The sequence below is a fragment of the Nyctibius grandis genome, chromosome 1, assembly GCF_013368605.1.
Source record: "Nyctibius grandis isolate bNycGra1 chromosome 1, bNycGra1.pri, whole genome shotgun sequence".
Classification (NCBI taxonomy): Eukaryota; Metazoa; Chordata; class Aves; order Nyctibiiformes; family Nyctibiidae; genus Nyctibius; species Nyctibius grandis.
In genome coordinates, this window is record NC_090658.1 from 101,500,816 (window position 1) to 101,519,208 (window position 18,393).

General features: G+C 41.2%; 1 protein-coding gene across 1 annotated transcript in view; it reads left to right on the forward strand.

The window, feature by feature from the left end:
• Positions 1 to 18,393, forward strand: part of EYS (eyes shut homolog) — a 1,023,158-nt gene that overhangs the window by 285,002 nt on the left and 719,763 nt on the right. The window contains 1 exon segment of the mRNA XM_068405393.1: positions 10,404 to 10,508. Within this exon segment, the coding sequence (XP_068261494.1) occupies positions 10,404 to 10,508 (105 nt within the window).

The window sequence follows — 18,393 nt, forward strand, 5'->3', positions numbered from 1 at the left end:
CGATTTTCTCATGAGAAAGACTTGAGGGGTGAATATAGGTCGAATGTGCCAGAAGCTGTACCACTTTGTAAGAAAGAGTAGGACCTTCCATCTGTCCCTCTGTATTTTTAACCATGTACATTCATGGTGTGAGTGAACAATGTGTTTGTTTCTGCGTGCTAGTGGTAATATTTTTACTACATCCTGAGTGTCCTCTTTTTCTTTGGCTACCTCATGCCTGGACTCACCTCTGTCTTATCTGACTAATACAGACATGCGTTTTAATGGAGAGACAGAGTGGAGATACAGATTTGGATAGAAATACTAGGTTCCAAAGTGGGAGCTCTGTTATCATACAATAAGTAACTTAAGACCTTTCCTATCCTATTTTAAATATCCTAGACTTTTTGATATGGATTACTCTTGGTCCTTCCTTACATGACCACAGATTTGGAATACTCATCCTGCTTTACCCTACCATAAGGCATAGCAAATTTCCAGACAATCCAACTCATGAACATAAAAGCCTTTGGACCTCCTTCCGTGTTATAAACAGTGTGTATGCCCTGTAAATTATATAATCATAGCACTAGAAGAAAACACTAAAGATCATCTATTCCATTCTCATCCCCACAGAAAACATATACTATACTGTGTCATTCCCGATATGTTTATCTCACCTTAAAGTAATCCAACGCCATTTCTTATTTGCCTCAGGCAATCTTTCCAGTGTTATTATACTAACCATTATAAGGAGTTCCTTACCATCTAGTCTGACTTTCACTGCAATTTAAATGCATTGCTTCTTATCCTGTCCGCTATGAACATGGAGGACTAAAGACATTTGCAAAAGCCTTTTCTTATTTTATGCCTGTCATCACATTTCTATTCAAATCTCCCTTATTTAGGCTTTACAGCCCCATTCATTTTGTTTTTCCTACAAAGTCATGCTTTCAAGTTCTTTGTCATTCTTGTCATGCTCATCTGGACTGTCTTTATTTCGTTCACCTTTCTTGAATGCAGCTCACTGGACAGTGCAAAGCACTCCAAATGTAGCTTTACTCCAGCTATATGAGAATGGAAGGATTACTTTTATGCTTCTAACTGGCTATGTTCCTTTTTATATATCCCAGCACACTATTTGATTTGGAACAAAATTCTGGGTTTTGTTCCTACTTGTGATTTGCTGTATTATGATATCTTCTGCTTGTTCTGATAAGAAAATATATGTTATTTCAAACTTTCTCTCCAATTTGTCAAAATTTATAAAGACTTTTAATCCTGTCCTCCAATGTACCTTTTTGTGTTGCCATCAATAAGCTTACTCTGTTATCCACCATCCAGATTGTTGTTGAAAAAAATTGAGTGGAACTAGATGTACAGTAGACCTCTTTCAAAATCTGTGTCATTCATTCATTCATTTTGGTAGGTAACCCACTGATAACTAATGTATGAATATGGCTTTCTAACAATTTTTACTCATGTGATAATATTATCTTGTAGCTCATATCTAGTCCAATTACTAGAATTTCACACAAGATAGCAGCAGAAACATTACTGAAGTCAAGGAATAGGACATGTTACTTTTTTTTTTTTTTATCCACAAGGCCTGTAACTCTAGTGTAGAAGGGAACTGATTTGCTTATATAAGGCTCATTTTTAATACATTATTTTATATTTATAGGTTCTTACAAGTAATCAGTTTTGTAACTTTTTCCCATATTTCCCCCAGGAACTGAAATTACACAAATCGATCTGTAATTTCATGGCTCCGTCTTTCACTCCTTTTTAAAAGCTGACTATCAAATCTTCAGGTACTTTACTTATCTTCCACAAGTTCACAATGAAAACTACTGAGTTTTTATCAGCCAGCTCTTGAAGTACCCAAGGGTGAAGTTCATCAGACCAGCCTATCTGAACATCTAACTCATCTGACAACTCTCCAGCCTGCATTGTCTATTCAACATTGAAGTTTTGCCCTTTAGTCACAGATATTAATTATGATAACAATCTGCTTGCAGCTGACCTTTTTACTGATGATTGAAGCAAAAGAAGCATTGAACAATTTGGTGTGATTACTATTATCAGTAGCCATCCTTCTCCATTGAATGGCAAACCCTACTTTTCCTTCATCTTTAATGCTGAAGTACTTACAGCATGATTTCCCATTACCCTGACCACCCCATGATAGTCACATCTTATTCAGTGCCTTTGCTGGTTTAATTTCATGCCTACATATTTATGCTGTACTTCTTAGGTTATCCTTAGTAACGTGACTTATTTTTTTATTAGTTAGGCATTGTTATCCTTTGGAAAACAGGAAGTGCCAACTCGGTCTCCTAATACCCAGTGTCTTTTTTCCCACAAAAAAATGATATTTTGTTCTGGTGTACTTAAAGAAAGCAGTAACTTTATTAGTTACCTTTTTATTTTAGTTCAGCCTTCATCAGGTTTCACATCAGAAGTTTTCTGCATTCTTTGCAATTTTTCTGAATTCCTTTGGTTTTATGTTGTTCACCCCCCCTTCCTTTCTTCATATTCAGAGATTATTCTTCCCTTTTACCTAAAATCAAATCCCAGAAAATCTCTGTTTGTAGTTGCCTTTTCCACTATTGCATGAAAAAAATTGCCAATGGCAATCTTTGTATTTTTGCCAATGGCAATCTTTGTATTTTTGAATGATGATTCCTTTCCAAAAATGTTGTTTTCCATCGCTTTCCGAGTAGAATACCAACAACCATTTTGCTCACTCACTTCAGTGACAGCTACAGTTTTCCTTCTCTGTCACTGGAAGAGCTTCTGGTATTCACAGGAGTTCTTAATCCCTACAGTTATCCCTTGATTTTGAATCAATTTTGGATCAGAAAGATCCCAGTATAATTTAGACCAGGTGTCACGGTTTAAAGCTGGGCTGGCTATTAACCAGCTGGCAGATGCTCTCTGTTAACCCTCTCCCCCCCCCTAAGGGAAAGGGAAAAGGGAGAGAGACTTATGGGTTGGAAAGTTAAAACAGTTTTAATAAACTATAATAATGAAAAAGAGTATAATAACAATAATAATAGAAATAATCAAATATATACAAATATATACAAAGCCAAGACTGAGAGCTTGGAAATCCTCCTCAGGCAGAGTTGCTCCCCCAGCACAGGCAGAGGGGAAAATGCAGTACCTCCCCCCAGCACGGGCAGAGGGGAAAATGCAATAGCTCTCTGCCATCACACCTGCAGGCTTTTAACTGGAAACTGGCAAAGCTGGTACCAATCAGTGGGAGACAGGAGGGCCCCTCCCTCCTGGGCCCCACCTCCAGGAGGCAGTGGGTTAGTGATAAATAGGAAAGTGAGAATGACATGTATGGGATGGAATACCTCATTGGTCAATCCTGGGTCACCTGCCCTGTCTGCTCCTCCCTGCAGGTGCGACCCCCCTTCGGCTCTTCACTCATAAGCAGTGAGGAATTTAGCAGTGACCTTGGTTTCTCTAAGACTAATTGGCCTGGTTTGGGCCAAACCAGGACATTCCACCCCTTATTCCATACCATTCACGTCATACTCAGATCACCACTACCTTTTCATTTTCAAATATATATACACATATCAGTAGTTTATGATTCTTCTCTATACAAAAAGTTCATTAAGCTCATTTGGTTCAGGATTGTGGGTTTCCATCTGGCTAGCAGTCTCTCAGCAGTCTCTCTGGCTAGCAGTCTCTCTTTCGTCATGGTTCGTGCCCACGGGTTGCAGGTTAAAGATGTCAGACTCGAGGAGGTTACTGGACGCCACTTGATGAAGCTAGCTCTGGTCTCATCACCACTGTCTTTAACCTGAAAGACACTTATGCAGTAACAACATACAGTTCAGACTTAAGTAGTCTCACCCAGAATCAGATCACCCTCAGGGACACATCGGACTTCACCATCTTGCAACATCACCCACCAAGTACATCCAGGTCCCTGAGCAAAAGCAATCCCACGAATGGGTTTACCTTTGCCCTTTACAGGAAGAATCCAGACAGTTTTTCCCAATAGATTCCTTTCATGCACCACAGGGACTTTATCTCCTTCTACTGTATGTAGAAGGTCTGACTGAGCAGGGCCAGCTCGATTGATAGATCCCCTGGTGTTAACTAACCAGGTAGCTTGTGCCAGATGTTTATCCCAGTTTTTAAAGGTTCCACCCCCCATTGCTTTCAGGGTAGTTTTTAACAGCCCATTATACCGTTCAATTTTCCCAGAGGCTGGTGCATGATAGGGGATGTGATATACCCATTCAATGCCATGCTCTTTGGCCCAGTTGTCTATGAGACTGTTTTTGAAATGAGTCCCATTGTCCGACTCAATTCTCTCTGGCGTGCCCTGTCGCCACAAGATTTGCTTTTCGAGGCCCAGAATAGTGTTCCGGGCAATGGCATGGGGCACAGAGTATGTTTCCAACCATCCGGTGGTCGCCTCCACCATGGTAAGCACATAGCGTTTACCCTGGCGGGTTTGAGGGAGTGTGATATAGTCAATTTGCCAGGCCTCCCCATATTTATATTTCAACCACCGCCCCCCATACCACAAAGGTTTTAACCGTTTGGCTTGCTTAATTGCGGCGCATGTTTCACAATCATGGATAACCTGTGCAATAGAGTCCATGGTTAAGTCCACCCCTCGGTCACGAGCCCATCTGTATGTTGCATCTCTCCCTTGATGACCTGAAGTGTCATGAGCCCACCGAGCTAAAAATAGTTCACCTTTGTGTTCCCAGTCCAAATCTATTTGGAACACTCTAGCAGCCTGATCTGCTTGTTGGTTGTTTCGATGTTCCTCAGTTGCCCGACTTTTAGGTACGTGAGCATCTACATGACGTGCCTTCACGACTAGTTTCTTTAGCCGAGCAGCAATATCTTGCCACAATTTAGCAGCCCAAATAGGTTTACCTTTGCGCTGCCAGTTGCTTCGCTTCCACTGCTTTAACCACCCCCACAAGGCATTTGCTACCATCCATGAGTCAGTATAAAGATACAGCCTTGGCCACTTTTCTCGTTCAGCAATGTCTAAAGCCAGCTGGATGGCTTTTACCTCTGCGAATTGACTCGATTCACCTTGTCCTTCTGTGGCTTCTGTGACTCGTCGTATGGGACTCCATACAGCAGCTTTCCACTTCCGATGCTTTCCTACAAGACGGCAGGATCCATCGGTGAACAGGGCATACTGCTTCTCATCCTCTGGTAATTCATTATACGGTGGGGCTTCTTCAGCACGTGTCACCTCCTTTTCTGGTGGCATTCCGAAGTCTTTGCCTTCTGGCCAGTCCATGATCACTTCTAAGATTCCTGGGCGATTAGGGTTTCCTATTCGAACCCTCTGCGTAATTAATGCAATCCATTTACTCCACGTCGCATCAGTTGCATGATGGGTAGTGGGAACCTTACCCTTGAACATCCAGCCTAGTACTGGTAATCGAGGTGCTAGGAGAAGTTGTGCTTCAGTACCAATTACCTCTGAAGCAGCTCTAACTCCTTCATACGCTGCCAGTATCTCTTTTTCAGTTGGAGTGTAATTGGCCTCGGAGCCCTTGTATCCTCGACTCCAAAATCCTAGGGGTCGACCTCGAGTCTCCCCTGGCACTTTCTGCCAGAGGCTCCAGGTAGGACCATTGTCCCCAGCTGAGGTGTAGAGCACATTTTTAACATCTTGTCCCGTACGGACTGGTCCAAGGGCTACTGCACGCACAATCTCTTGTTTAATCTGTTCAAAAGCCTGTCGTTGTTCAGGGCCCCACTGAAAATCATTCTTCTTTCTGGTCACTTGATAAAGAGGGTGTACAATCTGGCTGTAATCTGGAATATGCATTCTCCAGAAACCCACAACGCCTAAGAAGGCTTGTGTTTCCTTTTTGTTAGTTGGTGGGGACATAGCTGTTATTTTGTTGATCACCTCTATCGGGATCTGGCGACGCCCATCTTGCCATTTAATCCCTAAAAACTGGATCTCCCGGGCAGGTCCCTTGACCTTGCCCCTTTTTATGGCAAAACCAGCTTGCAGAAGAATTTGGATTATTTTCTCCCCTTTGTCAAAAACTTCTGCTGCTGTATCTCCCCATACAATGATGTCATCAATGTATTGCAAATGTTCTGGAGCTCCACCCTTTTCTAGTGCAGTCTGGATCAGTCCGTGGCAAATAGTAGGACTGTGTTTCCGCCCCTGGGGCAGTCGATTCCAGGTGTACTGGATACCTCTCCAGGTAAAAGCAAACTGCGGCCTGCACTTTGGTGCCAAGGGAATAGAGAAAAATGCATTAGCAATGTCTATGGTGGCATACCACTTGGCTGCCTTTGACTCCAGTTCGTATTGAAGTTCTAGCATGTCTGGCATGGCAGCACTCAGCGGTGGCGTAACTTCATTTAGGCCACGATAGTCCACAGTTAATCTCCATTCTCCATCAGACTTTCGCACTGGCCATATAAGACTATTAAAAGGTGAGCGAGTCTTGCCAATCACTCCTTGATTTTCTAATTGTCTAATCAGTTTATGAATGGGGATCAGGGAGTCTCGATTGGTGCGATATTGTCGTCGGTGCACCGTGGCAGTAGCAATTGGCACCTGTTGTTCTTCAACCTTCAGCAACCCCACAACAGAAGGATCTTCTGAGAGGCCAGGCAAGGTAGACAGCTGTTTAATGTCCTCAGTCTCTACAGCTGCTATACTAAAGGCCCATCTATACCCTTTAGGGTCCTTGAAATACCCTCTCTTGAGGTAGTCTATGCCAAGGATGCACGGAGCATCTGGGCCAGTCACAATGGGGTGCTTTTTCCATTCATTTTTAGTTAGGCTCACTTCGGCCTCCAATACAGATAACACTTGAGATCCTCCTGTTACTCCTGAAATACTGATAGGTTCTGCCCCTTTATGATCCGATGGCATTAGGGTGCACTGTGCACCAGTGTCTACCAGGGCTCGATACCTTTGTGGTTTTAATGTGCCAGGCCATCGAATCCACAGTCCAATAAATCCGGTTGTCCCTCTCCTCCATCTGGCTGGAGGCAGGGCCCCCCTAATTAAGAAATGGATTCATGCTGCTCACAGGGACTGGACCTTCATTTCTCCTATTCACACTTGGGAAAAAATGATTTGAGGCCCATCTACCCTGACTGGGGTCCTGCTCACTGGTAACTGGAGCAGCCATCCTTCTAGAAAAATTCTCTCTGGTATTTCTTTTAGCTTGCAACTCACGTACTCGTGCCTGTAGGGTACTGGTAGGTTGTCCATGCCATCTGTTCATGTCCTCCCCATAACCACGCAGGGCAAACCACAGGATACCTCGTGATGTGTTCCGTTTCCTTTGAGCTGGTCCTGTAGGAGAACGTTTTCTCTTAACAGCTGCAATGCGCGCCTGTGTAGGTAGAGAGTCAAGTTTATTCTCGATCATGGACAGTTTGTCTGACAGTTGTTTAAATGAGTCCTTGTTTTCCTTAGTCAGTTTTTCCACAGCCGAGACACGGGCCTGCAGTGGGGAAGAAATACTATCTTCATACTGTCGCATACAGTTAGCCATTTCGCCCACAGTAGAACGTGCCATAGCATCTTCTCCCCAGACTAATATTGACAATGTATGGGTATATGTCGGTGGAGCATTCTTCACAACCTTCCGGAACATGGATCGGTTGCATTCCACTTCATCAGGATCTACAGGATCTACAATGTCCCGTGGGTGTCTATAAATGATCTCTTGCACAGCCAGTTCTCTAAGGTAGTTAATACCTTTTTCTATAGTGGTCCATTTGCTTAGGTGGCTCATAACATCATCTTTATAGGGATACCTGCTCTTTACAGCTGACAAGAGTCGCCTCCAGAGACTGACAGTGTTTGACTTTCTTGCGAGTGCTTTATCAATACCACCATCTCTGGACAGGGATCCCAACTGTCTGGCTTCTCTGCCATCTAATTGCATGCTGTCTGCCCCATTATCCCAGCATCGGAGCAACCAGGTAATAATAGGTTCACCGTCATAACGGCTGAAGTCTTTCCTTATATTTCTCAGGTCCTTCAGGGATAAGGAGTGGTAGGTTATCTTTACGTCCGAGTCCTCTTGTGATAGTTCTGCTTTAGAAGGGCCTTTCTTCTGTGATGGGTCTGCTTTAAAAGGACGATCGAGGAAACCCCCATCTGTGTCAGGCCCTAACTCTGCCTGAGAAGGGCCCTCACCTGGGTCATATGATGGCTCTGCCTTAGAAGGCTCTGAGTCATCATCCTTCACTTCACGAGCTGATTTCTTTTGGTATTTCTTCCTGGTTACAGGAGCAATTGGTACAGATTCGATAGATGCTGGAGTCTGAGTAGATGCAGTGGCTGTCTTGGGAGTGCTGAGAGTCTGAGTAGCTGCAGTGGCCATCTTGGGGGGTGTAGCAGCTGTGGTACAGGCTGCCGAGGCTTCAGTGGGTTTAGTGGCTGTAGCGGCAGTACACACTGTAGGATCTGAGGTGGCTGCATAACACCTACAACTGTCCCTGCACCGATATTTAATCTTATCCCACATCAGAAACACATTCAGGACAACCAAAAATAAAAACATGCCACCTAGACAGCACCATCCTAATTTCGCAAAATCTAGTGGAATCAGCTTGGCAGAAAAGGAGAAGGTACTATTTCCCGAAGTAAAACTGGAAGTGTAATCATTAACAGAATCAGCTAAAGGACGCCTGGAGCGTGCAGATGAAGTTGCTGCTACTGATTCGCGATTAAAGCTGCCCATCATTGTGTCATAGAGATGAGAGATCGGAATATTAACTGCCCAGTTTATCACAGCATAAATCAGTATCAAACCCCATACCAAAACAATACATTTCGACCAGCGCCCACTGCTAAACTGCATGTAAACATTCATAAGAAGCAAGCAATAACACAGTGCCCACGGCAGGTAAGGCATCATTGCAATACTCAATTGTGAAAGAAACTCCATAAAAAGATGAGATAACACAGCATTCAAAAATGACATCACCATCTTCACTATCTGTTTTAACTTTCCAACCCCTCGTAAATCTCAAAGGAAGAAATCTGATATTCTCTCAGCTGAGCTCTCTGGGTCTCCTCCCACCAGAGCCAGGATTCAACTTATCAGAACAACCTGTTGGAGCTTCTCTCGAGCCCCACCTTGGGTGCCAATGAATCTGTCACGGTTTAAAGCTGGGCTGGCTATTAACCAGCTGGCAGATGCTCTCTGTTAACCCTCTACCCCCCCCCAAGGGAAAGGGAAAAGGGAGAGAGACTTATGGGTTGAAAAGTTAAAACAGTTTTAATAAACTATAATAATGAAAAAGAGTATAATAACAATAATAATAGAAATAATCAAATATATACAAATATATACAAAGCCAAGACTGAGAGCTTGGAAATCCTCCTCAGGCAGAGTTGCTCCCCCAGCACAGGCAGAGGGGAAAATGCAGTACCTCCCCCCAGCACGGGCAGAGGGGAAAATGCAATAGCTCTCTGCCATCACACCTGCAGGCTTTTAACTGGAAACTGGCAAAGCTGGTACCAATCAGTGGGAGACAGGAGGGCCCCTCCCTCCTGGGCCCCACCTCCAGGAGGCAGTGGGTTAGTGATAAATAGGAAAGTGAGAATGACATGTATGGGATGGAATACCTCATTGGTCAATCCTGGGTCACCTGCCCTGTCTGCTCCTCCCTGCAGGTGCGACCCCCCTTCGGCTCTTCACTCATAAGCAGTGAGGAATTTAGCAGTGACCTTGGTTTCTCTAAGACTAATTGGCCTGGTTTGGGCCAAACCAGGACACAGGCTAGATCTTGCTCTAAATTAATGCAGTGTACAATAGAGAGATGAGGAACTGTGGATTTTCTTTGGTATGCCGAATGAGTTAATTGTTTTCATAAGCCACCTATTGTCTTTTAAATATTCTCCTCTCTGTCTTCTGTATGTTCTCCCATATTTTTGCTGTTTCAGTTTTGAATTAATTTGAATTGCAGCTCAATTAAATATCTTTAAAAGAAGAAAAATGAAGAAACAGCTGAGTGAATTGGTGGGTTTCTGTTGGGATTGGAGAAGTGGCTTTATTTATCTAAACGTGGAAGCAACCTTAAGAAATATTCTTATTATTATTGTTACTGAGGTTATTAATCTCTAAAATAGTTTTAAAATTGTGACATATAATTTTAGTAATTATGGTGTTGAGATGTAATGGTAGGATATACAAAGTATATTTGCAAATGTAGCGCATACTTATTGCTTTAAACTATTTAATCTGTTAACTATCAGCTATGATCTATGAATATCTCTAGTATTAAAGCTGCCAAGCAGAAATAAAATAGTGTTCCCAACCTGGAAGAGTTAAATTATGCAGTTGTCACTTGTACTGTGAAGTAGCTTTTCTGCTTTCCCAAACCCAGCATGATTTATAGTTTTAATGTTTCATTTTCTTTTCTGTCAGACAAAAACTGTTCCACAGCTATTGATGAATGTTCCTTCGAGCCCTGCAAAAATGGAGGCCATTGCCATGATTTGATTGGTGAATTTTACTGTAGCTGTTTGCCAGGTAAGAAGTCAGGTGATATTAGGGGATAAATTTTTTGTGGTATTCAAGAAAGAAATATAGTTTTTTTGTAAGCACACAACTAAGTAGTCATTTATTTGCTTGAAAAGAGAGGACTCAGCTGGTGTTCTTTAAGCATATTGTACAATTGCTATGCAGCCGATGTCAGCAGAATTTGTTTACAAAGCATAGCTCGTGTACCAGAAGTCCTGCCTTGTAAACTGATGAATGAAGAGTCTTAGAAATCAACCAACACTGTCAGCAGTATTCATTCCAGAACCTTTGAGGAATTCTGAATTTCTAAATCTTTGCAAAAGTTAATTTTCTTCCTTCCATGAATGTAGAATGATTTTGTTTCCTTCTTTTCTACTAGCAAAAGTTATTTTTTTAATTTTTTATTATACACTGACAAAAAAAATGGTGAGAATTTATACAGTAGTTGTCATAAGCATTGCTTGCAGTGATGATAGAAGCTATTAATAACTGAAGTCGTCAATAACATCAGACCAACTTTTCTGTCTTCATATGGCATACATAATTTTTATCAAATATACAGTATCTTACAAATATATGAACTTAAATGCTTCAGTGTGGCTTTTTCTCTAGAGTTAGATTGGTGCTACAGGCCAGCTTCTATAAATTGGACTGTAATATCTTTTAATATAACCAGCTAATTCAAGTATAAGATCCTTGTATAGTATACATAATTGTTGATTTTTTTTTTCCCTGCTGTCTTTATTGTGGGTCAGCTAGTCATCATTTGATTGGAAAGTAGCAAGTAAAACATGAAATGATAGTGCTTTTTCCGTTGCAGTTTTTCACACTCTTAGGTCATTTACATTGCATTAAACCTTGTTTCATCATGTCAAGTTAGCAATATAATGGTAAAAGGATCAAGCTTATATTCGGACAGAAATATTTGCGTATATGGGGCAGGAAAAATAAGCATTTAAAATTATTATGTCCCTATAAGAATTGTATATGGGTTTATGTAAGAGATTTAAAAATGTATACAAGCAACTTAAAGTCTAGTGTATAAATAGCTTGAAAGTTATTGAAGTGTGTAACATAGAAATAGCACTCACAGCCAGCACTGCCACTAAATCATGGTGTATGTGCTTAAAAATAACTTGAATATATACATAAATACATATGGGTATTAGTATATATAGAAGTGTATGCATGTGTGTATTATACATATATATATACACACATATATATACACACATATATATATATATATACACACACAACCTCTTTTAAGACCTGAGAGTCTCCCGACAGACTTTCAGGATGCAGAATATTTAAGTTTTGTCTTTTTTATTGTTACCATTATTAAGTACTATGGCTAATTTGTTAAGACTGGACTCTTACATGTTCATGCAATAGGTTAGTTTTACTTTCTAAATTGCAAAGCCTATGACTATATTTCATTACTCCTTCCATGGTGGATAAACCAAATGTCACACCTCATTTCATCAGAGTATTTTGCTTTGTGCAATCACAAACACAAGTATGAAAACATCTGCCTGCTTTGCAGGACTGAAAATGTGAGATCATATGCATGAAATTATTGTTAAAATGCTGTAGGAAGTACACATATGAATTCTCAGACTACAGAGGTCTGACAGTTGCTGCAAGATGGTCCTTGAAACTATGCTCAAGACCAAGATCTATGCAGTGATAGTGGTAATGTGCTATAGAACAATTTCCAGCATCAAGTGAAGCAAATAGCCCAGGCAAAACAGAAGCCTCTGTGACGCAGGCAGTACTCCTGAACCATAATGTTGCCATGTAGGCTTTGGGCTGCAAACAATACTTCTTTCTGGGGTGGGGGTGATGGTGAAAGAGGTGAGCAGACTGCACACCACCACAGAGAATGAATGCAGGAGATCAATAAAGTCTTTCCACATACCCTGTAGGGGCAAAAGCCTGAGCCACATGATGCAAGAAAGGATGGATAGCTAGAGATTATGCTTAAAGGAGTAGTGGATGAAGACTCCCAAGATGGGGGATGCTGGAAACTTCAGCAACAGAAGGAATATTCCTTCTTTGCCTGCACACCTGCAGTTACTGAACAGGCAGAGTGCCCTGAGAATAGGTGAGAACAAAGCATATCTATCAGAGAAGGCATTGAAGCCAGTGGAACCTGAACCAACTGCCTACACCAAGCACAAGTGGTGAGTAATAGTTAGAAGAGATTTCCTTCCACAGGGAATGGAAGAACCCATCCACCTACCCATCTTCACTTCTTGGAAAATTTGCTGCTTACTGGGGGCTTGGATCTCAGATCCTTTGGAGACACTGCTGATGTTCATCTTGCCCTCAGACTGCTCCCTCTGGTTGCCCATTCAAATAGGAACCCACAGTACTACCAAGGGAGACGTGGAACAAATTGAAGAGTGAGTATAGAGCATTAGGAAAAGTAAAGAAGGGCAGGGCAGGGCATGTGGTGTTTTCCTCAGTCTTTTCAATGAAAGTCAAAGGCTTAGGTAGGTTTGGGCATGTCATGCAAGTGAAAGCTTGGCTGTCTGGCTGGTATTGCAGCCAGATCTTTAGCTTTTAGCACCCTCTCTGAAGAATAGTAACTACTGGTGAGAGATATGGCCCATCTGACAAAGTGGAATAAGAGCATTTTTGGCAATAGGCTTCCTAGCCTAATGAGAGGGCCTTGAACTAGATACACCACAGGAGGATTGCCATAACATGAAGTGAAGGCACATGGAGCAATGAGAAAGTGTCTAGGGGACAGAACAGTGGGGGAGACTCTCACACTTGTGAAAGCAGCATGACTGTAGGGGTCCCTCTTCAGTACTTATGCACAAATGCATGCAGCACGTGATACAAACGTGAGGAATTAAACGTGTGCGTGCAGTTGCACAATGATCTCATGGGGTTTAAAGAAACATGTTGGGATAGCCAACATAAACAGCATGTTGCAGAGGAAGGATACTGGGTCTTTAGGAAAGACAAACTGAGAAGGTGAGAAGGAGGGGTTTCACTCTATGCAAAGGAGAGCCTTAGATATACTGAACTTTGCTTTGGAATGAATGATGGGCCAGTCAAGAGCTTATAGATAAGGATTAGTGGACAAACCCACACAGGTGATGTAATGGGCATCTGCACAGACCACCTGATCAAGAAAAGGAAGTAAATGAAGCTTTCTTTAAACATCTTGAAGAAGTCTCACCATCACAGGCCCTCACACTCATGTGCAACTTCAACAACTGCAGTATTTGCTGGTGGTTTAATAAGGCTGGACAAAAGCAACCCAGGAGACATCTGCAATGTTGAGAAAAAAAAATTATGCAGGTAAGCAACCAGATGATATGGGAGATGTTCTGCTGTACTTGTTGCTCACAAACAAGCTAAAACTGGTGAGGAATGTAAAGCAGCCTTGGCCCCAGTGACTAAGTGGAAAATCTTGTGAAAAGAGACAAGCAGCAGAAGCACAGCCCTGAATTTAAGGAGAGCTCATGTTGTTTGAGGAATCTGCTTGACCAGATCCTCACCCTTGGAGAGCAAAGCAGCCCAGGATAACCTTCTCAAACACAGTAACAGTCCATTTCAATGTCCAGGAAGATGAGCAGGTGTGGCAGAAGGATGAGGAAAACATAGGCCCATTGATGAATGATGTTGTGCATGTCGTGACAAAGGGTATGGAAAAGAGAGAGGTTATTAATGGCTTCCCTGCTTCTGTTTACTGATAAGTTCACCCTCACGTGACCCCCAGATTGCTCTGCCTAGAGGCAGAGTCTGGGGGAGTGAAGTATTATGCATGGCAGAGGAAAATAATTAGGAAGGACTAATTATGCAAATTAGGCATACATAAGTATGTGGGACCTGATGATATGCATTCACAGGTGCTGAGGGAGCTGGCTGGCTTCATTGTGAGACTGCTTTCTATGATCTTTGAATAGTCATAGCGATTAGGGAAGGCTTCTGATGACTGGAGAAAGGCAAAAGCAACGCCATCTTAAAGAGGAGGATTCAGATAACTACAGGCAAGTCAGCCTAACCTCAGTCCCTGGGAAGATTATAGAACAAAAGCTCCTGGAAGCTGTGTGCGAGAACATGAAGCACAAGAAGGTGACTGGAAACAGTTATCATGGATTTACTGAGGGTGAATCATGCCTAACCAATCTGGTAATCTTCTATCATGAAATAGCCAGCTCTGTGGATAAGTTGAGAGCAGTGGATACATTGACTTTAGCAAGGCTTTTGACATGACCTCCCTGAATAACGCTGTTGTCAAAATGCAGCATACAGACAGTAAAGTGGGCTCAAAATTGGCTGGACCACAATGGTTAAAGGATTTGTGGTAAGTGGCACAAAGCCTAGTTGGCAATTGGTAACTAGTGGCATTCATCATGATTTGATATTGGAATCAAATCTGTCTAATATTTTTATTAGTGACCCAGACAATTGGTTACATTCTCAGGAAATTCAACTGAGGAAAATGGCTGATATCCTGAGGGCTAGGGTTTCTATTCAGAGGGACTTTAACAGGCTAGAGAAACAGGCTAACAGGAATCTCACAGAGCTCAGCAAACAGAAATGCAAGTCCTACAGCTTTGGAAGAATAATCCCATACACCAGTAGAGCCTGGTGGCCAACTGGCTGGAAAGCAGCTTTGCAGAAAATGACTTGGGGGTCCTGATATTCAACAAGTAGAACATGAGTCAGTCATGTGTCCTTGTAGCAGAGAAGCATCGCGGGATGCATTGGGAAGAGCGTAGCTGGCAAGTCTGGAGTTGATTGTTTTTCTACTCATGACTTGTGAAACTACATCTGAAGGACTGTGTCTAAGTTTTGCATTCTCCAGTAAAAGGACATTGCCATACTGAGGCAAGTCCAGTAAAGGGCCATGAAGATGTCCAGGGACCTGGAGAACCTGATGTACAAAGAGAGGCTGAGGTAATTGGATCTCTTCAGCCTGAAGGAAAGGCTAAAGGAAGATTTTATTGGAGTTTACAAATACTTAATGGGAAGATACACAGAGGACATAGCAAGGCTCTTCTCAGAGGTGAATACTGTGGCAGGGCAAGAGGCAATGGACACAAGTTGGAACACAGGAGAATTCTAATTATATATTGGGTGGGGAAAACCCACTATGAAGCTGGTTAACTATTGGAACAAGTCATCTGGAAAGCTTGTGGGATCACCTTCCTTGGAGACATATTCAGATCTTTACAGGACAGTTCCCTAAACTACTTGATCTAGCTGGTCTTCCTCTCAGTGAGAATTAGACTAGATGACCTCAAGAAGTCATTTCCAAGATAAATTATCTCATGATTCTATTACCAAATAAGGAATCTTTGCCCAATTTTATTTATATTTTACAAATGTAATACTTTAAGTTGAATTTGAATTGAACTACCTATGCCTACATGCACAGCCTTTAAGACTACAAGCATTTCAGCCATATCTAAAAGTTTTCCATAATCTTCATTTAGGGTGTCAGCTTTGTAGCTGAAAAAACATAAAAGTGTTTGTTTACATGCAATGCTTTTCCAAAGCCGGAATTTATATGAATATTTAAAAACTTCTCAAATATAATTTCTTCCCCATGTGTTAATTTAGCCTTCCACTAGGAAATGGCTTCATATCTATACTGAATTTTAACAAGAAAAAAACAAAATCAAAACCAAGCATTATTGTGGTGGAGCAAAGAGTTGATTACAACAGTAGTCTGTCATCTGGAAACCTTGCCTTGAAATGGTAAAGTAGAGAAGCACAATTTGAGGAAGTGAGGAGTTACTCTTTAAGGTTCATAACTTCTCCATAGGTAATACATTTAAGGAAATATTAATCTAGAATATGTTAGAGTTGTAGAATTAATTCAGAAAGCCAACAAAAGTGATCAATGGAATAGAGCAACTGCCTTATGAAAAAGTAAGGACCCTTTAAATTTGTAGAAGAAAAGCATGGGGGAAAGAGAGGAAGCTTAGAAAGATAATCATGAAAGCAGAGGCTAAGCTGAAAGAAGAACTGTTGTTTGCTGAAGCCTGTTGACAAGAAGCAAGAAGGCACTTGAAGAACTTAGTGGGATTTTGGACTAAAATACATAAAAGAACTTTTAACAGATGACATTACATTTCTAAATTTGTTACCACAGAATGTGATGTAGATAGACAATTTTAATTAGATTTTTTAAGGTTTTAGACATATTCACAACCAAAAAGGCTGTAAATGGACACTAAAAGATCCTCTGACTTCTTTAATACACCTGAATGCTTGGAGATTTCAAAGGGAACAGACTGCTGGAAGTAGCTAGGCTAATAGGCTCTCCCTAAATAGCATCTCTTTTTGCTGTGCTCAGTTCTGGGCTAGATGCTCTATTGCACTGACCACACAGGGTGTTTCTTAGGTTCTTACAGGATGTTCTCATGTTTTTGCCTTTTACAAAACCTTAAATCTACTACACAGCTTCTTTCCCATCCCCATTCATGACTCAGTGATGTATTATCCCTGCTACACCTAACTGAATACACAAAAATGCATGATTAGCATGGTTGCTAAAGTAGACTGATTTCGAAGCAGAAAATACTGTCAGTTGAGGTGGTTGGGTTGATGGATTCAACCTAGAATCAATTTTTGTTCAGCTTAATACATTGAATCAAAGGAGCAGTACTTCTGATTAAGAGTAAACTCACATACAGAAAAATTGTAAATCAAATTCTTCCTTTTTGGGAGGTTTGCTTTATTAAAGTTTACTGTACCATGAAATAAGACTGTACTTTCTTTCAAACCTTTCTGGCAACTCTTATTATGAAGTAGAAGCTTATACATGAAAGTTTTCACTCCAGGAAGAAGCCTTAGGAAAAGTGTTGCATGTTGTGACTCAAAAAGTAAAGTGAATCATCAAGATTACAGATGGGAAATACTTAGGAAGTCATTCAGTCCTTCACACTGTTCCTGCACAATCACTCAGCATAGAACCTGTAATGATTATTTTTTTGCTTTGATTTCAAAGTTGCCTGATAAGAGGGTTTAACATTTTTTACATGAAATTGTTGTTCAGCTTACCACAAAGATTTTCCTGATGTGTAGTTTAAAATTCCTATTATCAATTTCTTGCTCCAAGTTACAATTCATTTATACAATTCAGAAGTCATATATTTTTCTTACACCTCTAACATCCTAACTTATACTGAGACAGCATTCTTTCTAAAGAAGTCCATCTAATCAGCTGTATAAATGTTGTTCAGCAATCTACCACTTACAGAAGATGCTATGAGTGTTCACATAGCGAAAGAATACAGAATTGCTTGAAGGCAGTTGCTAGTGGACTCAATATTTTAGAGAAATAGAGGTTAATACATTCACCTGATGCTAGCTCTTTTGCAAAGTCTTTATACTGAAACTTCTCTGGGCTGTCACATACATGAGATATCAGTGTTGACTCTTTGTCCAGGAAAAGGGCTGAGGTCACTGATAGAGCTGTTGGAGAAGCAGAGGTTATGCAGTTGGCTCCCCAGGACCTGCCAAATACCTGGCTCTTGCAAAAGCAGTACCTGGAAGCAATGAGTGGCAGGGAACATCACTAGGGGTCCTTCCCAGGAGTTCCTCCTTACTTTTATAGCTTGTCCATACACTAGCATTAATTTTTCTCTGGTATTTGTGAAACGTTAAATATATTTTTAGTACTTGCAGTAATTGTTCTGTGTTTTTGAGAATCTTGGTGTATTTAGCATTTTTCTAACACCAAGCTTCCTGAGAATGTCCAGCCATTTGGTACCATAGAAGGCCTGATTGTTCATTTCACTTTTTCATGGAAGCCTTTACAAAACTGGTTAAAGACTTCAATTATTTGTTACATTATGTGTAATAATTTAGTCATAAAAGGCCTTGCAGAAAAAGGTGACAATCCTAAAATTGGCACAAG